Here is a 21,020-nt window from a genome sequence, read left to right as displayed (position 1 = left end):
AAACTACTTGATGGTTATTTTTGCGGTTTTCACCATTCATTGTACATATATTCAACTGTTCAAATTAATTTTTATGAGCAATTTGACGGCAATATAAGAGAGTTATAGCTGGAATACGCAAGCGTCTCAAAAAATTTTTCAAAATCGGTGTACACTCTAGCGCCTCGTAGAATTGTCTGAAACAGAAAAACGAAATTTTTTTTTAAAGTTAATGTTTATAGTTTCTATTTGAACTAATAAAATTGAAAGACTTTTGCCGAAAAAAATTCAAAATGGCGGATAGAAGAAAAATGTCTAATTTTTGCGTAAAATTTTCGCTTTATTTTGTTTATAACTTTTTTTAAACATTAAATTTACCCAATATTGTTAGTTCAAATAGAAACTACACTCATTAACTTTCATTTAAAAAAAGAACCAAGTGAATCCATCTATTACTTTTCTCTTAATCGTGTACACCATTTTGTAAAACATGGTTTCGAGAAAAACGCGTTTAAAGTTTCGGAAGAGGTAAGTGGACTGATAAAAGCTTAATAACAATTGCTTACGTGATTTTTTTTGTTAGTCGGCTATCCCTGGTCTGTATAATAAGCTCTTAGCCTCTTCATGCATCTCATTTTCACTTTGTAGCTTTGCTTTTTGAATTAGCCGTGAAATCCGTGAGAAGCTCCTACTACGACGCTTCCGGGCATTTGTGCGATTTTCGTCTTGTTTACTTGCAAAATTTCTACAAACAGATCCTATAATTAAGCCCATGCCATCCATGATTCTTAAAACAGATAAATATCCTTCGTTGAAAATTCCAGCGGCAATATATGATGCAATTTCGATTATTTTTCGCCCGGAGTTAAGATGCTTAGGTGCGAGCCGCCACACCGTCGCGTTGAAGCTTTCATTAGCGTTCTGCGTGTGGCCTCCAAGGCATCTTTGCAACAAATCTTCTCTAGAAAGATCTTCGAAAATCGGCAAAATAGCTTTCGCGACGTCTTTATGTAGTGGAGCTGGGTGTTCGTATTCCTGATTAAGACTTTGCGCGCGACGATACTTGCACCAGCTATCTTCGGCCTCGGGACAATTTTCGTGCCGCGGATTTTCATTGGTTGAAATCGAATGCAAATAAATAGCCATAATACTTTTTTTCATGCCTTCTACGGAGTTAGTGTTTCTCATTATAGCTAAGCCGTAGTACTTGGTCAATTTTTTTATAAGGCTGTCGGTCAATTTTCCTTTACCGCCGAGTTTTTGATCTTTTTTTACGTTGCGCAATCGAGTGCCCATCCTTTTTTCAACATGATTGACGCACTCACTTTTCGTAACAGGAAAATCATCTCCATAGGGATTAAGATCTAATATAGCTTTATAAGTTTTAGAGTCACCATCACCAATATAATTGAGATACCGTACTCCAAACTTCTCCTCCGATGCCGAAAACATCTCTTTTATTGCGTCTACTTCCATTTTACCTGCACTGCCTACGTGATTCAATGAACATTCCTGTTGATGTTGTTCAAACCATTCTATGTAATTTTCATCATTTTTATTTTTTCTGTCACAGACTTTACAAACACTGCTTTTCACAACGAAATCTATAACTAATATATAACTTTTCCACTATAATGTGCGATCAATGTTGTCACACCGTACAACGAAGCCTCGCTTTTTCCAAGAGCCATCTCCTGACACTGTAAAATTACTACACGGCTTTTCTCTTTTCTCGTTTTCTTTTCTCTCCTGCTGTACGACTCGTAAGCACATGGCATCGAACACAATTTTCGCAGCATCATACAGATGATTTATTATGGAGCCATAAGTGTCTTGGCACATGCCTTTTCCAATATCCATCATATTACAAAATAAATTCAGACCTTGCAAGCCGACACCTAAGAGTCGCATCACCAATACAATCCGTCTGTTTATTTCAAAACCGCTATTTATCATTGGTCCTGAGTTAATAAAACGTGTTCCACATCCACATCTAGCAGCAATTTTAAAGCCAAGCCCTCGAGGGCTCGTTTCATAAAAGTTTATATTGTTCTTGCAATTTCGGCATATAACAAACTCTTGAATTGCAGCAAACACACTTACGAATTCGATGATGCGATAGAAGTGATTTAACTTGACAACATCATCAGCATTTGCTGTTGAAATTTTGTTTGCGGTCACGTTATCTTCCAAAGCTTCGTCGCTCCTCTCCGAATACCGATTGCCATGAAACTTTTTTTTTTCGGTCTTGATACACGTGATGTAATTGCTCTGCCTTGTTTCGGATAGGAAGACATTTTTAATGAGTGTACAAATAATAAAAATGTATAAATATGCGAGCAATACACGAGGTAAACACGAGGCCACGCTACGATCACTCGACTGACAGTTATATTTCGAACTACAGTTAGCTACACTCTCAGCTGCTTTTGAGACACCTAAGAGTAGCACTCACTATATACTACCAGTATATAATACCTTTGGGAACACTCAGAGGCGGGAAAAGGCAGTAGAAAGTACGCATCAGGCGGGACGCTGTAAACCGCTCGAGACACGCCGACGTTTGGCGCTCATTTTGAACTGTTCTGGCGTTCGGTCACATTTGAGGACTGAGGAACATGTTTTCTGGATGGAAAACTATCAATTTAAACAATAAAAAAAAATCGATTTTTTTTTTTTCAGAACCCCTTTACCCCCTTAAGTCTCCTTAAAATCTCATTGTAGACGACGCTTTACTGTTCACGTCTTAAGGCCATGGCACACAAAAAACGTAAGCAGTGAAACGTAGTCAGTAAGCAAATTGACCAATCATGATTGAGCAGTAAGGCAGCCATATTAAAAGAAAACGTAAGAATTCCGATTGGTCGATTTCCTTACTGATTACGTTTTACTGCTTACGTATTTTTGTGTGCCAGGGCCCTTAAGGGTCGGCTAAAGTGACGGGCAAACTTCGAATTGATATTGGAGACCTCACGCGGTGACAATGCGAAACTCCGGTTTCAGGATTACCAACCTGAGAAATAAATTCTCGGTCTCTATGTAAAGGTGTATGTCCGTATACGTACAAACACCATTGCATTGCTCACGCGGACGCACCGCAGAGAAGAAAGACAGAAAAGGACTGACAATTATGCTATCCTTGTTCCTCTAACATATTGTTTTACGACCGAGAATACGACCGAGGCCGTTTTACGGCCTGAAAATGCTTTCTGGCCTCTCGTGGCAGAAAGCAGTAATGCAACAAGATTAACGGGCGCCCACTTTTTGTGAATTTTATATTTGCATGTATACATATGTGTATATATATGTTTAAATTATAATTAAAATTATATATGCGATTAAATATTATATGTTGATAAATAATAACAGTAGGATCATAGATAATAGGGTGAACAAATATACTTATATATAAGATACGGATGCCTATTAGACTTGGTAACTTGTTGCTTTCTCATATCGATACTTCATATATTATGGACAGGATCATCAGCGGGATAGAGAGATAGCATAATGTCAATTTTATTTTGATTATTTTTTTAGTAACTCCATAATCATAGTATCATAGATCAATAACGACATTATCTTTTTTTAATTATATCGATATCGTATAAACACATACTGGTGCATAAATATTAGTAACATAAAAACGTTTATCAGTAATACGTAACGACGAGATTCGGTCTATCACCCTGTAGACATACATACATATATATACACATACATATATATGTATATATATATATGTAATTATGAATAAACAAAAATATTTTCAATGTTTTAAAAATTATCCTTAAATTGACAAAAAATATATTTTTTAAAATAAAATATATTACAAAAAAAATTATTAACGTGCACGGACTTGAACTTGAGTCTACAGAGTGATAGACCAAAAACATTGCACTTCGTCATTACGTATTACTTATAAATGTTTTCATGTTACTAATATCCCGGTAAAAAATTTTTCATGTATATTCATGCAGAATTGAATATAATTGTACAAAACTATATATAATTGTGCAAAAATATGTATAATTATAAATGATAGAGTACAGGACATTATATATATTTATATATAAGTGCAATAACTGTTACATATAATTATATATAAGTGCGCATTTTGCATACTTATATATAATGTTCACAATGTTTTATGTATAATTATATATGGATTTCTGTTAGTTTAATATATAATTATATATAAGTCTTGCGTCATATATAAATATATATAAGTAACAAATATAGTTCAGATACAATCATGCATAATTGTATACGATTCTATATAAACGAGAAATTTTGATCGAAATGTATATGTATCTTTTCCTCAATGCACTCATGAACAACGGATAGGTGAAACATTTTGTTTTGTGCTTAATAATGCTGTGATTGGGATATACTTATATGTATATACACATTGCAAAAGATCTAGATACGATGTCAATAAATAAATAATCATAAAATTATCTCACTGTTGATATAAATAAATGTAAAATAAATTTTCTTCTAATATTATGCTTTCTACAACCGTTTCGCTGTTGCTTTCAGATATATATATATATATATACTTATATATATATATATATATATATATATATATATATGTGTATATATACAGGGTGTCCTAAACCACCCGTACACCCCTTTTCTTTCAAAAACTAAGCATTTTAGAGAAAAACGTTTTGAACAAAAATTGTATGGTTTTGAGGGGAACATAAGATGGTGTCATTGGTTTGACCTTGGATGGCATCGTTAAGGTGAGGTCAAGGACACCTTTAATTTCTTAAATGGAACCACCTATTTTTTATTGCATATTCTTATAGCTTATGTCGAGAGCTTTCCAAAACACTATAATAAAGTATTTTTTCATCAAGTACTTTTCGAGTTATAAGGCTTGAAATAATTTCTTAATTTTACATAAACCATAAAATATCTAATAAAATATTCATTTTTCGATTATCTTACCTTAATACTTTTATGTACAAAATAATGAGAGGAATCGATTGGTGTAAAGAAAACACATAATTGTTTCGAAAAAAAAAATGTAATTAATTGCAAATTACATTTTTTTTTCGAATCAATTTTGTGTTTTCTTTACACCAATCGATTCCTCTCATTATTTTGTACATAAAAGTATTAAGGTAAGATAATCGAAAAATGAATATTTTACTAGATATTTTATGGTTTATGTAAAATTAAGAAATTATTTCAAGCCTTATAACTCGAAAAGTACTTGATGAAAAAATACTTTATTATAGTGTTTTGGAAAGCTCTCGACATAAGCTATAAGAATATGAAATAAAAAATAGGTGGTTCCACTTAAGAAATTAAAGGTGTCCTTGACCTCACCTTAACGATGCCATCCAAGGTCAAACCAATGACACCATCTTATGTTCCCCTCAAAACCATACAATTTTTGTCGAAAACGTTTTTCTCTAAAATGCTTAGTTTTTGAAAGAAAAGGGGTGTACGGGTGGTCTATGACACCCTGTATAAGAGGTATATATAAATAAAATAAAATAAGGTGAAAAAAGCACCATTTTCACATTAATAAGAAGTGTGTTTGTTTATTCTTAAAGAAATATATATACATATATAATGTGAGATACGAACACATTTTGGAGAGCGTTACTGTTATATATTATAATTAATACTTATGGATATATTATAATCCCTCTAAAAAAACCTTACAAAGGTAAAAAAAATACGCCAAGTACATAAAGAATATTCTACCTTGTATGCATCTTTAATAAAAATATTCCTTAAAAATAATTTTTTATAGTAATTTTCCCTCAAAAAATCATTTTCCTAAAAAACAAAACCTCAACAAATAATTTTCATAAAAAAATATTAAAACAAAATATCAAAACTAAATATGAAATCAATAATTACTATTAGCTAAGTACTTAAGAGCAATTTGTAAATTTGATATAATATTTGCCGTGAAATTAATTTTATACAGTAGAAATATTATACATAAATTCTCCCTAAGAAATTAAAACGCATTTTATATTTATTCAGAGAAAATTGATTTTTAAAATATTTAATGAGAATTAGGATTCTTTTAATTCTTAAAACACATTTTATACAGGGTTTAGCAAAAGTGTGGAAACCCCTTAATATTTCGAAAAATACGCCTTTAAAAAAAAAATGTTTCATACAAAAGTTATAGGGTTTTATGTGGCGCATTACATAGCAACATTATTATGACCTCGAATAGCGTTGTCAAGGTTATGTGAAGGTCACCTCCAACTTTTTAAATGGGACACCCTATATGCTTTTGCATATTCTTGTAGCTTATCTCGAGAGCTTTCCAAAACACTATAATTAAGTTAGTTTTCATTAAGTACTTTCCGAGTTATGAGGCTTCAAATCATTTCTTAATTTTACATAAACCATAAAATATCTTGTAAAATATTCATTTTTCGATTATCTTACCTTAATACTTTTATGTACAAAATAATGAGAGGAATCAATTAGTGTAAAGAAAACACACAGTTGTTTTTAAGAAAAAATATGTAATTGTTAATTGCGAATTACATATTTTTTCTTAAAAACAACTATGTTTTTTCTTTACACCAATTGATTCCTCTCATTATTTTGTACATAAAAGTATTAAGGTAAGATAATCGAAAAATGAATATTTTACAAGATATTTTATGGTTTATGTAAAATTAAGAAATGATTTCAAGCCTCATAACTCGGAAAGTACTTAATGAAAACTAACTTAATTATAGTGTTTTGGAAAGCTCTCGAGATAAGCTACAAGAATATGCAAAAGCATATAGGGTATCCCATTTAAAAAGTTGGAGGTGACCTTCACATAACCTTGACAACGCTATTCGAGGTCATAATAATGTTGCTGTGTAATGCGCCACATAAAACCCTATAACTTTTGTATGAAACATTTTTTTTTTAAATGCGTATTTTTCGAAATATTAAGGGGTTTCCACACTTTTGCTAAACCCTGTATAATGTATATAATTTAAAAAAAAGTTTTACGCAAGTTTTAAATCGCACAGTCTTTAAATCGAAGTAAGTTATGAAAACTTGGCGTGCCTGGATCGTAATCAAATACAGATTAAATATTTAATTACATAATGTCTAATATTTTACATTTTATTGGAGATATATTTGTTTATAATGTAAACAATCCGGGCACGTATATATATTGTGACGTTGCCGTCCCAACGCGCGTCCATCCATCCCGGAAATCTTGACGGGGCGCGAGCCGAGCGGCCGCGCCAGAAACAGATTGCGAGAGCCGTATCGAAATCTCCGGAGAGACGAGCTATTGTTATAATTTTGCGTCATTAATAATTCTTTTTTTGTATTATTTTGTACGTCGGGCAACCCGTCGGAAAACAACCGGAAGAGGCAGAGGAAGTCCTTCTAGCGACAAACGTTACGACATTTGCGACTTTCGATTTGAGAACGGAGGTAGCGCCCGAGGATCAGAACAGCATAGAGTCGCGGGTGGGATTCTCCCCGCGAAAAGAGGATGAACAGCGGAAAATCGAGCAGCTGTCAAGGACCGGAATCGTAGAGCCCGGTCGGCGCTACCGTCCAAGAATGGAGGACAACCCATCGGCATAAGAGAAGACCGCCGGTAACAGGGTCATCGAAATTATGTTTTTCGAATTACCGGGGCCGTAACGGCCCCGATACGGCGTTGTTGCAGGGCGCATTAATATCTCGCGTGTCGCGGCGTTATTGGCCGCGAATCCGCGCACCCCTGCGCGTAGAATTGACGCCGCTATCGACCCTGGATCGCGAGATCCAGGGAGACATTCTGGCGCGGGCGTTCATAAAGCATAGTCGCTTCATAACCACCGTTGTAGTTGTTGAGTGTCGTCGACGAGATCCGAATAAGAGGACGAGCCGAGGATCATCCCCGGACCACGGGAGCGAGTATCGGTGAGATTGCCCATCGCTAATTTGTGAGCCACGTATGCGATTTCGTCCGTGGACCGGCCGCTCTGTCGCTGTCGCCATTTTCGTGTCTCGTTGTCGCTCGGTCTTTGTACCGAGCCTTCAATTTTCGTGTATTTCGGGCGACCGGAGACAAGTGACCGAGGCATCAAGGACGATAGTAACGTCGGCCGTAGTTGATACGGAATTGTTCGTCTTTCTTCGGGATTCGGAGTGTTGTAAAACCGCGTAGTGACCGACTCTCGTATATCGACCACGTGCGCGGTAAATCGCGGAGGATTGCCTTCGCTTTCCGTGCGGTCGAAAAGAAGTGTCGACGCCGCGTAAGACATCCCCGCAATCGATCTTCGTGCGACGTTCATTTTAATTAGCGTGTAGGTGTGTTTGTGGTCAAGCGTATCGTTGTCTTTGTCGCGCTCATTGGCTTGTGTGTCGCGTGTGTGTGTGTGTCGCGGTGCGCATTAGATTGCGGTAGGTCGCGAATTCGAGAAATTCACGCGTGTCGAAATAATTTTAAGAACCCCTTTACGTTGTGAGCGGCGGAATCAGCGTCCGACGGCGATCGATTATCGATCGCTACGCCCGTGCTCATCGTCAACGAGCTCTCTCTCGTCTTCGCCTATTATTGAATAAGTCCTGCACATAAAGTATTCTCGTTGTCGCGATTGCGGATCATTGAAACTATCGCAGCGAGTAAAAGCAAGGCGAAAATATAATATTACGGCGAGGCGGCGCTCGGCGAATGATAGCTGCAAGAACGATTCTGCGAATATCAGATTCGATCACCGTTGTCGCGCTCCGGCTAATATTTGTAATCCGTCATTTTTCTATTATTTGCAAGTTTAATTACATTTTGATATTCTATTATTTTTCTCACTTTCTGTATTTTTTTTGGTATAATTTTCTCCAACTATGGTATCTGCCTCTAACTTTCACTGATTTCTGTTACTTTTGTTTTAATAAATTTGTTACTTTTTTTGTTTGTTATTCTAAATTCGCGTAAGTTATTCAAATGTCGCTGTGAGTGTTTAATTGTTGATTCGCCCGTCTAATCTCTCCCGTTTCAAGGAGCCTCTTAATCAAAGATTATAGAAAACCTTCCAATAACCCTGCCCCTCTACCGTTAGGCGAGCTAGTCGGCCCGTGGCGAGAAAGGCCCGTGTTTGTCGCGAATTTCGCGTTTCGCGAAGTGATACGTGAAAGACCGTATCTGGCGCCCAACCTCGAGATTTCGAAACGGCCTTCATTTCGCCGCGGCTCGCGCAGGAGCACCCTCCATCCCGGCTCCCCCGAACGCGAGTACCTTTTCCGCTCTCTCTTTTTGACGACGTTTTCATTCCCCACCTTTCTCTCTAACATTCGAGAACTACCGTTTATAAATTAAAATTGAAAAATACGTCGCAATATATATATATATATATATATATATATATATACACACACATACACATATATATATATAATTATCATTATACATGTAGGGTATATTTCTGCGTAACTATATTTGTCTACGCAGGCAAATGTAATAAATGTCTACGTAACTATAATTATGGTCGCGCAGTCAAATATGGAAATTTCTACACACACACACACACACACACACACATATATACAGGGCGATCCTGAAAAACGTTATGTCTTTAAAATGACGTATTCCTGACACCATTCTAAGACAATTTTTCCTTTACCAAAATTTGATTTGAAGCGTAGTTTTTGAATTATGAGCAAAAATAGTTAGTAAATCACGCGTCGGGTACAGAAAGCAGGCAGGAGCGGCGCGGCGTGCCGCGAGCGCGGGCGCAGCTGACCGCCCGATGGGTGATTATCACCGCATGAGTCGCTAACTATTTTATCTTATAACATAAAATTATGCTTTAAATAAAATTTTGGTAAAGAAGAAAATGTCTTAGAATTATGTCAGAAATATGTGTTCCTTAAAATAACGTTATTTTAATAGTGAAAAGTTGTTCCGGATCGCCGGCCGTCCGACATTGCAATCAGCTGATTGCTACACGCGATGTGTGTATGGCGGAGTGTGTGCGTAAGAGAGAGAGAGAAAGAGAGAGAAAGAGAGAGAGAGGGAGGGTAGGAGGGACAGACATTCATACACACGCACGCACTTTTTTTCTCGCTTTCTTTCTCTCTTTTACGCAACACTCATACACTCTCTCATTCAGTCTCTCACTCACACTCTCTCGGTCACTCACTCACTCACTCACCTGCTTACTCACTTGCTCACTCACCTTGTAGCAGCGTAGCGAATCTTCATGCTATGTATTGTTGTTATCTGCTGCACGGTTATGATTGCTAGAGATGCGCGACACATCGAAATTTTTTCGATTATTAGTCTCACACTCGATTGACACAATACAGATTACACGATAACGAGTTTACTGTTTATTCACTCACTATTGATTTATCGATACCAAAAATTACTTTCAAAGAAACGCGAATGCAAACAGCACATGACTCGACGCGAAGCGACGGACCGCGGAGACTGCGCGACCACAAGAGTTATGTTGCCAGAAACGCGACACGCGACATCTAACAAACGACTTGCGCGTGGCGCGTGATTGACGCGAGATAAGACGAACGATCGGCTAAAACCTTCGCATTGCGAATGCGGTAGAAAACATGAAACGTATAATGACATACTTAAAAAATTAATTATTTATTATAAATAATAACTATTTCTAATTATAATAAATAATTATTATTTTAAAAAGCATGTGTTGTACGTTATTACGTTTTCGAAATTATTGCATTCACGATGCGAAGATTTAAGTCAATCGCAAGAATAATGTAATTTTAATTACGTCGCGTGTCGCGTTTCTGGCAACATAACTCTTGTTGTCGCGCAGTCTCCGCGGTCCGTCGCTTCGCGTCGAGTCATGTGCTGTTTGCATTCGCGTTTCTTTGAAAGTAATTTTTGGTATCGATAAATCAATAGTGAGTGAATAAACAGTAAACTCGTTATCGTGTAATCTGTATTGTGTCAATCGAGTGTGAGACTAATAATCGAAAAAATTTCGATGTCACGCATCTCTAGCAATCATAACCGTGCAGCAGATAACAACAATACATAGCATGAAGATTCGCTACGCTGCTACAAGGTGAGTGAGCAAGTGAGTAAGCAGGTGAGTGAGTGAGTGAGTGACCGAGAGAGTGTGAGTGAGAGACTGAATGAGAGAGTGTATGAGTGTTGCGTAAAAGAGAGAAAGAGAGCGAGAAAAAAAGTGCGTGCGTGTGTATGAATGTCTGTCCCTCCTACCCTCTCTCTTTCTCTCTCTCTCTCTTACGCACACACTCCGCCATACACACATCGCGTGTAGCAATCAGCTGATTGTAACGTCGGACGGCCGGCGATCCGGAACAACTTTTCATTATTAAAATAACGTTATTTTAAGGAACACGTATTTCTGACGTAATTCTAAGACATTTTCTTCTTTACCAAAATTTTATTTAAAGCATAATTTTATGTTATAAGATAAAATAGTTAGCGACTCATGCGGTGATAATCACCCGTCGGGCGGTCAGCTGCGCCCGCGCTCGCGGCACGCCGCGCCGCTCCTGCCTGCCTTCTGTACCCGACACGTGATTTACTAACTATTTTTGCTCATAATTCAAAAACTACGCTTCAAATCAAATTTTGGTAAAGGAAAAATTGTCTTAGAATGGTGTCAGGAATACGTCATTTTAAAGACATAACGTTTTTCAGGATCGCCCTGTATATATATTATATATATAATTATAAATTACATAATTATATTCCACAAAATGATAAATGTCTGTTCTCTTTATTAAGATTAATATATAATATGTCAAAATATATTATGTTTAAACAGATTAATGAAAAAAATTTTACAATATTTTTACCTTTTGATGAATATTACAAAATTTTTCACAATCCACTTGATTGTTGTTAAGTGTCACACACACAAGTCTGTGTTTTTATTATATAATAAATGTACTTGGCGTCGCGACGCTACCGCGTCGCTTGATAATAACCTTTAATATGTCACTTCTCTTCCTTATTCCGCACTATAGTTTTATTTATTTACTTATTTATTTATTATTATTATTTTTATTTTTATCATTTTTATTTATTTATTATTAATCTGTGTTTAATAACCTGACTGCTTAACGTGTCACTTCTCTTCCTTGTTACACTATTCCGCACTATACTTTAATAAATTTATCTTTCATACGTCCGTACACACATACATATACATATCACACGTATGTACGCACATGCACAGATATGATTTTGTCTCTTAAAGCATTGTACATATCGAAGCAATAATCGTATACGCAGCGGTATGAACGCCGCTTGAGGGACAAACTCGCTCTGCGTGTGTGCGTGCGAGCATATGTACGTGAGTCTGAACCTGCAAAAGGAAGAGAAAGAACGAAAAATGTCACAATTCTGATATTCGATCGTCATTTCTCAGGATTGACTGCACCGATTTTATTCAAACAGGTCGCAATCGAAAGCTTGTATTCATATTATATAATAAAAGTGCCGTTAGATTTTTTCTTAAGGTCTTAGTTTCTGAAATATCTTAATCGAAAGTTTATATGATGTGAAATTCCGGATAAGCTACTTGGTAGCGCCGCGTCGAAAGCAGTGACTCTCAATGCTCGGATCCTGTTTTTTATGTACTTGGCGTCACGACGCTACCGCGTCGCTTGATATGTAGATAATATATAACACTTAAATTAAATGAAGAAGTAGTCTACCACGTAAGGCAGTTGGCTCACGATCCAGAGGTCCCGAGTTCGAGTCCCACCAAGATAAGTGTGTTTTTCAAATACGAGAAAACATTTAATCCATTATAAAAAAACGCTAATTTTCAGATAGAATCATCATATAGGCTGCATCTTAAAAAACAAACGTAGTTAAAAAAAGTAATAAAATTTCGAAATAAATATACGAATATAATTTTTTTTTATGTCGAGTGAATGTCGGAAATCAATGTCGGAAATCAATATATATATATACACGTGATTACAAAGGATATTGTACTGTATCTAGTTAAATGTAAGACGATAAAAATGCGATGTAACACTTAGTAAATAATTTGTAACAAGCACGCAACAATAAAAAACAAAAAAAACCTATATTTGTTTCATTATAAAAATATACCTTTATATAATAATATACAAATATATATATATTCATATCCATTTATACATAAGCATGTCTGTTTTTATATAGACAAAATTGATATATAAGTTTGTATAACTAGATATAATCAGTTTTGTCTAATTATATATGAAAAATTTTTTATCGGGATTTATGTGCCAGTATGTGTTTATACGATATCGATAACATAATTGAAAAAATATCGTTATTGGTAAATATAAAATAAAATAAATATTATATATCTATATACATATAATATACAAGTAGAAATACTTATTTATTCTTTATTTTGATATATTTATTCTCGTACACATCCAATAATTCAATTTATTCAATATACATATGTTATATAATTTAATATATATAATGCAATGTATTACGTATATGATTATTGGAGTATTGGAAGATGTCAGACAATAACTATTGCTATCCTTGTTCTTTCATCATATGTATGATGAAGAGAAAAAAGAATAGTAGCCGGTTTTTATCTGACATCTTCCAACAGTTATATTCGTGTGCGCAGTATATTGGAATTGTATCTATACAGATGTTACCTATACATACGAAGTGTAAGAGAGAGAAAGACAGAATGAGTCTTTCCTTGTCAAGCCACCAGTATGTTACCACAGAAATTTCCCCATATGTGCGTTAGATATAAATCTAGTAATATCCGCTAAAGCGTTATTTCTCCTTAAAAAAGTTATATTTTTCCATGAATTTTTTTTAAATATATTCTTTATAGAATGAAGTCGGACGCTACAGAGCCAGATTTTGCATTTTGGCTCTTAAAAATTTATAATAAATAAAATACGCGAACTCTCGTACCTAGCTACACCTGACCCGCTACTAGGCGCACATCTGCCATTTATTAACAATTTTATTTTGACTTTTTATTCAAAAAATCGCTCTGTAGCGACCTGCTTGAGGTCCTACTGATTACAAATATCATAATTTTAATATAATTCTCTCTGTATTTTGGCTAAAATAACGCTTTTGCGAATTGATAGTTCCCGACTCTCCGCGGGAGGTCTCCACCGTGCCTTTAGCCGACCCTTAAGCCGACGGCACACGGTACGATTTTTCGTACTGGATTTGATAAGATTTAGTAAAATACTAAAAATGCACCAATCAGAATGCAGCATTTCTAATATTTTACTAAATCTTATCAAATCCAGTACAAAAAATTGTACCGTGTGCCGTAGGCTTTACTGCTTACGTATTTTTGTGTGCCAGGGCCCTAACAATCAGCAGAATTTCTTATGTTTCTTATGACCATTGAACTATAGAACTAACTGGAATGAGCGCTCCTTTGTTACGAGCCGAGCCTGCCTGTGCGACGAAGGCCATCGCTATTTGGAATCGCTGTCTCTGTTACACTAACATGCTATAGTATATTTCTCCTATTTTCATGACGTACTATCTGTGTCCATACCTTAGTCAGTATACATATGTTCGAACAATGAATAAAAAATATTATTGTAATGAAATGGATTATTTAAGGAAATATAATAACGACAATAAACGAAATAAAATAATGCTTTATTTTGCTAAATTTTTGGTGAAAAAATTCTGTACACAACTTTAATGCGCAGACGTATATTTTTAGCTAAGGTAATACATGAAAAAGAGAGACGGCAATACCAAATAGATACTGTCTCCCTCGGCTCGAGGTCACCGGGCAATAACAAAGGCAGCGCTCGTTCCAGTTAGTTCTATAGTTCAATGCTTATGACAAATCAGCATCATGAGTAAAGAAGGGGCAAGGATAAGGGGAAGGAGTGGGAAGGGGATTGGAATGGCTATATCGCAGAAATAAATTCTTGCCATAGCGGAACTTGAACCCGAGACACTTTATATGGAAGTACCTTGCTACCTCAGCCACACGCCGTCCTTATGAGTGGTTGTATCGTAGAATTTTCATGCTATACCGGGATTTAAACTCGAGATCCTTTATACGGTAGGCAATTTTCCGAGGTAATTCGTCGCTGATTGGTCGGATCTAAAAGTAGAAACCTATCATGTTCGATTGTTACTTTAGCGGTTGAATCCGCTGAATACAGCCAATCACTTTGTCGCCTTATCATTGAGTTAATCGATTAAATTTAAACATTGGTAATAACATAGGCAATGTAAGTCAAGTGATTAAACTTAACAAACGTTTTTTTAAAAACGTACGTTTTCAAGTTATTTTTTAAAAAAAAAGAATTGTACTTAAAGTTATCACTTATTTCAAAAATAACTTGTAAAATCAAAGAATATTTGCAAAATATACAACATATCAATTATGGCATAGATATGAAAAGTCAAATATACGAATAATTTTTATAATATTCATTACCAAGAATCGACTTTTCGTAATATTTATATATATAAAAATTATATATTTACTTTCTTAGAATACATACATTACATTAAATTCAATAAAACTTTTACTGCTGTTGGGTAGTCTGTGCCAGTTGACGTAATTGCTTTAATACAGTTTCAAGCAATTTTTTTTTATCTCTTTCGCTTTTTTTTAACACAGAAAACATCGTTTTCTTATCAGACTCTTTCAATCTAAAAAATATATATATTAAGATTTTGTAAACATTAATAATGTGTACAAGAGATGTAATATAATACATATAACATATACTTTTCCAGCAGAAGCACAGCCATATTCGGAGTTACTAAATTATATTTATTACATTCGTGACCATAATCATGAAAATAGGTAGGCCAATCCCAACTCATAAATAAATCTAATAATTGTCTTAATTGCAAGAAATATTGTAATAAAGTCCCTTCTGGTAAACCAACTACTGGTTCAGAAGCAGCAAATTCTGGAAATTACAATATTGAATTTTTTTAAAAGTATATTGAGAAAAAACATAATAAAACTTACGTTCACATTGTATCGTATCTAAATTAACTTGTTGTAATGCACCCATAGATATCTGTTTCACATCTTCACTGATTAATATGTCTAATATAGCTTTAGCAATATGAGAACATGCAGATTTGCATGCCACTTGAGCTACTTCATCCTAAAATATATCAATTATTATATATTTTGGAAACACATAATGTGTGGTCATTATGTTGTAATATTTACTGGTAAATTAGTAAAGCACGTGAAAGTGCTCTGCAAGAACGCTATGAGATCCGTAATGAATCCCGAAGCATGTCCTTGAGGTTCTGCTAAATTCCAATCATAATTCTCCAATTCTAAAAATTCATCCAACTTCTTTTTCAATTTATCGCAGATCTGTTTTTCGGCATCATCCCGCGCGACTCGAAACATAGCAGATTCAACGCCCACACAACTCAATTGCCCTTGATGGCATGTGCTAAAGAATTTATTATAATAAATATATATATTAAGATATATATTAAAATTCATCATTGATTTTAATATCGTATATAATCTCGTATATATAACTAAAAAATCTATAAAAAGAAAAATAAACGGTATACTAGATTCTTACCCAGTAATATTAGTCACAAATTCTTCTAAATATTTTGTAGATTTTTCAAGGTATCCTGTGTTTATTATAATTTGTACTACTTGTAAAAGCGCTAAAGATGGTTTACGAAACAATGATGATAAACATCCACTGAAAGTTCTTGTTAGTAAAAGATTTGTTGATTTGCATATCATCTCATCAATTTCAGTTTGGGTAAAATTCAAATCCTCTGAGAATTTTAAGCAAGCATAAATAAATTCTTTCACTTGCTGATAGACCTTTGGTACCATGTCCGAAAATGGAAATTTTTTAGGAAATTCAGCTTTTTGCAAGTCTTTATCATGATAAGGAAATAGATTAAGAATTTCATCGTATTCTGTTTGTGTTGTGACCTGAAACATAATCAAAAAAATAATTCAAAGAAAGTCATAGATCAAATATTTTGATCATTTGAATTACTTGAATTGGCAAGAAATTGTCTTCATCTAAAATATTCCTAAATACTTGAACCCAGTGTTTCATTAGCACTTCATTATAATGTACTCTAATTTCTTGTAATAAATCCCAAAGTTGTCCCACAGAATAGCCATAATTCTGTTTAAAATAAATAGAAAGTTGTTTAATTGCATATGCATGAATGTGTTCCAAAATTTGATGTCCTTTTAATAACAGATTCTCTGAAAATGATTTTTCTTCAATAGAAATGTCAAAGAAGTCATTATGTTTTCATTACTGTTAATATATATCTTTGTCATTATTTTTTCATTACTGTGTTAATATATATCTTTGTAACTAAACTTTAAAATTCTATTAGTAAACTTTACCTGAAATTAACTGAAAAATATAATTTGGTAATCTTTTAATTCTATAAAGTTTAATTTATGAAAAATCATTTTTAAAACGTTTATAATTCGGGAATTATGATGCCGCAACATTTTTGTTGACGACATATTTTGCAAATTAATCACAAACTTTATTAAAAGGACATCCGGCAATTTTGAAAGCATCTTGTATAAACAATAAAAGAAATTTTGTTATTTACCCTTAGAGTAGTATTGAATAGCATAATGAGATTCTTGACTTTTAATATAAGTGTAGCATCTGTGCAATATGCCTAAAAAATTCAGATTCGTTCATATTGTAACAAACATATAATACTGAAAATAATGATATATTTACCGAATGTGTGCGTAAAGCATCGACTATTGTGGATAATGTCATATCCCAAAGCTCATCCAAATATGTGCGTGTAGCTAGTCCATTACCTGTATTCAATATATGATCTTCTATGACAAAAAAACCAATAATACCATGCAAATAAGTTTGATATCCAACTGTACTCTCATGCTAAAAATAAAGTAATATTTATTAGCATGTAAACATAGCCTTAATTTTTAATGAATAAAAAATTAAAATAAAAGAATAATTCAAATAATTAAAAAATTAAAAATTGGCAAGGCGCGGTAATTGAAATGGAAGGAAGAGATAATATCTTCTCTTTTTCCTTTTATTTATTAGTATATTTTAAAATACTTGATTTCATTACAATACATGTATTAAACATGAATATTTTGATAAACCATTTTTTGTTCTATTTTTAGCATGACATTAATTGAGAGTTAAAGAACAGACAATAACATATAAAATTATATTAATCATTCTGCAATCGACATGCAGACAATGTTATATTTCACAGTAATCTGATGAATATTCTCTCGAACAATTCCAATCATTACACCAATGCTGTTATTATGATATTCTAACATGACAAATCTTAATATATTTATATATTTAAGAAAAAGATAAGAATACACACAGAGAGTTATTACACGGAAATCAAATTTTAGTAATAAATAGAGATGCAGCTAGTCATTGAACAAAAACTGGAGATAATCAGGAGAACAGATCAGATTCATCATCAGATTCTGCATTTCTTGTGCACAAATTGATTGGTAACAACATTGTGTGTATGTGTGTGTGTGTATATATATATATATATATATTTTTTTTTTTTTTTTCCATAATTTGAGATGACAAATTATAAATTTGTCCTTGGACGTTGGGTCAAAAAATAAACAAGAAATGTTCATGTTTAATGCATATATTGTAATGAAAGCGAGTTTTTTTTAAATATACTAATATACTAAAAAATAAAATACTAATAAATAAAACAAGAAAGAAGATGTTTCCTTCTCTTTCTTGTGCTCCAATTACTACGTCCTGATTCTTACATGCCAATTTTTAATTTTTTAATTATTAATAAGTAAATTTACCATGTTAATAGGTGGTTGTAAAACTAGTCTAGCTTGTTGTTTCCTCTGTTGTCTATAATAAATTTTAAAAGTTTCTTCTTCTCGAAGAACAGTATAAATGTGCATACATCGATATACTGGGCTGAAATCCATTAAGTCTTGAGCACTCAATTCCTCTTCAGCTTCATTTAATTGATTATTTATATGAGATCTTCTTTTTTTTCTCCCAATAATTTCTGCTTCAACTGCTAATTGTTCAGCAGTCTAATATAAAAAATTTGACAAAATTAATAAATTATACATATGAAATACTTATATAAATATATTAATATATGAAGATATAAAATATAAAAAAATTATACTTACATGTCTCATTGCAACTTCACCAATCTTTGGTGAATATTTTCTGATATTTTCTAGAAAATCTCGTAAATCAGACATAGAGGCATCTTTTATATTTTCTCGCAGTCTGACAAATAAAAAATAATTATATTATATTTCTTATTTTTTCTCTCTTTATGTGTAACAGGAAAATGTTTGCAAATAATGCTTCTAATTAAACTTACTGTGGTATTTGTTGTGTGATTTGAAAAGAAAATCTATAATTTGTAACTCTTGGCAAATCATGATGCTCTAACTGCTCCAGTGTCTTCAATGCTGGATAATAACGCTTGTCCTTTAATTGCTTTTGCAACTTTGCATATGCAGCTAAGACAGGAAGGCACACAGTAAGACTGTTAACAGCAGCAGCCATATTACTTTCAACCTTGCGAGCTTTTACAAGTTCTTCACCCATCTCAATCACTTTGGTAGATGTAGCAGTAATATTTTTATCAAGTTCTAATATTTCTGTCTGTTTTAAATATTAAAAAATAATCTTTTTAATATATATATATATATTTAATATAACAACTAAGTTTATAATTACATAATATTACTGTGCAATTAAATTGTTATCATACTATTATATTACTTTCAAAGTACAATAAAACTAACATTTAATTGTTGAGCTTGAGAGCGAACTTGTAAGAGTTCTCGAATAGAATCAATAAATCCTTGATAATGATGATTGCACATCCTCTCAATATCTTTATCATGAGTTTTAATACAATCATCAAGTTTTTCCATAAATTTTTGATGTTCCTGTCCATCATAAATTGCTCTACAACACAAAACATATATAATAATTTTCCTTTTCATCATCTTTAATCATTTGAATTTCTTAAGCACTTTAAGTATCATTTTTTTATTTTAATAATATCTGAAAACAAGATGGATATATTAATATCAGTAAATTCTATTTTACAAAATATTTGTATATGAAATATAATACTATGATTAATTGATGTTCTTGATATGTATCCTATAAATTTATTTAAAATATAAATTATATACAGATTTATTACTAATTCTCTTCAAAACTATCAAGTGTGTGTGTGTGTGTGTGTGTGTGTGTGTGTGTGTGTGTGTGTGTGTGTGTGTGTGTGTGTGTGTGTGTGTGTGTGTGTGTGTGTGTGTGTGTGTGTGTGTGTGTGTGTGTGTGTGTGTGTGTGTGTGTGTGTGTGTGTGTGTGTGTGTGTGTGTGTGTGTGTGTGTGTGTGTGTGTGTGTGTGTGTGTGGTGTGTGTGTGTGTGTGTCTGATGTGATATGGTTGTGTGTATTTGATATATGTCAGTTTTGTTTTTTTAAACAAGGGGATGGTTTTTTTGAGGGCATATACTCCGACCTATTACAGACACAACTCACATATTCATAATTTTACTTACCGGAATGTTGGACCCAAATAATCGTCGATGCATTCAATTTCTTGAATCAGAATATCATATCGCTGCATCATTGCCAAATTCGAAAACCGTTAAAACCAATTAAAATACAAAACATATATAAAAGATAGGGTTACAAGCATCTATATGTAACATATTATCCATATTATTAGCAAAGAGAAACTAGAGCGGCTAAAGCGACCCTTCGCCTGCAGCACGGTCTTACATACAGGTCTGGAAACTCCGGTGGTGGGGGAGGTCTCACTTAGGGCTTCCGCACAAGGTGTTCCTTATGGACCTCCGCACAAAGTGTTCCGTATCGCATTATGTTACGTTAAGTATAGATCGTAAATTTAACTCCGTACGTAAAATTAAACTTCAGTCAACGCACAGAAGAAATCGTAACGTAAAGACATGTCTTTAAGGAACACCTTGTGCGGAAGCCCTATCGCATTACGTTACGTTAAGTATAGATCGTAAATTTAACTCCGTACGTAAAATTAAACTT

General features: G+C 33.7%; 1 protein-coding gene and 1 pseudogene across 1 annotated transcript; both read right to left on the bottom strand.

The window, feature by feature from the left end:
• Nucleotides 1-558: 558 nt before the first annotated feature.
• On the bottom strand, nucleotides 559-8,237 carry LOC145973273 (uncharacterized; annotated as a pseudogene).
• Nucleotides 8,238-14,571: 6,334 nt separating this feature from the next.
• Nucleotides 14,572-20,770, bottom strand: Sec15 (exocyst complex component Sec15). The gene is made up of 14 exons (XM_083102095.1): nucleotides 20,516-20,770; nucleotides 19,746-19,911; nucleotides 19,316-19,602; nucleotides 19,116-19,218; nucleotides 18,771-19,013; nucleotides 17,677-17,844; nucleotides 17,540-17,611; nucleotides 16,957-17,091; nucleotides 16,519-16,889; nucleotides 16,146-16,380; nucleotides 15,936-16,077; nucleotides 15,687-15,873; nucleotides 15,457-15,607; nucleotides 14,572-15,050 (listed from the first exon to the last, which is right to left on the bottom strand). Exons 1-13 carry the CDS (start codon nucleotides 20,584-20,586, stop codon nucleotides 15,481-15,483), a joined length of 2,307 nt encoding a protein of 768 aa, XP_082958221.1. The 5' UTR covers nucleotides 20,587-20,770; the 3' UTR covers nucleotides 14,572-15,050; nucleotides 15,457-15,480.
• Between the last annotated feature and the right edge of the window lie 250 nt (nucleotides 20,771-21,020).

Source organism: Camponotus vicinus, unplaced genomic scaffold (genome assembly GCF_025532165.1).
Source record: "Camponotus vicinus isolate PSW18456_S1 unplaced genomic scaffold, iyCamVici1.0 SCAF_6, whole genome shotgun sequence".
NCBI lineage: Eukaryota > Metazoa > Arthropoda > Insecta > Hymenoptera > Formicidae > Camponotus > Camponotus vicinus.
The sequence above is the reverse complement of the archived record's forward strand: the minus strand, read 5'-3'. Positions and strand labels throughout refer to the sequence as shown.

Coding starts and splice junctions, on each gene's coding strand:
- Sec15 (XM_083102095.1), bottom strand. CDS start 20,586: ATGATGCAGCGATATGATATTCTGATTCAAGAAATTGAATGCATCGAC. Junction 19,603..19,745: donor CTCAAGCTCAACAATTAAAT/GTTAGTTTTATT, acceptor TATTTAAAACAG/ACAGAAATATTAGAACTTGA. Junction 16,381..16,518: donor TTTGTGACTAATATTACTGG/GTAAGAATCTAG, acceptor TAAATTCTTTAG/CACATGCCATCAAGGGCAAT.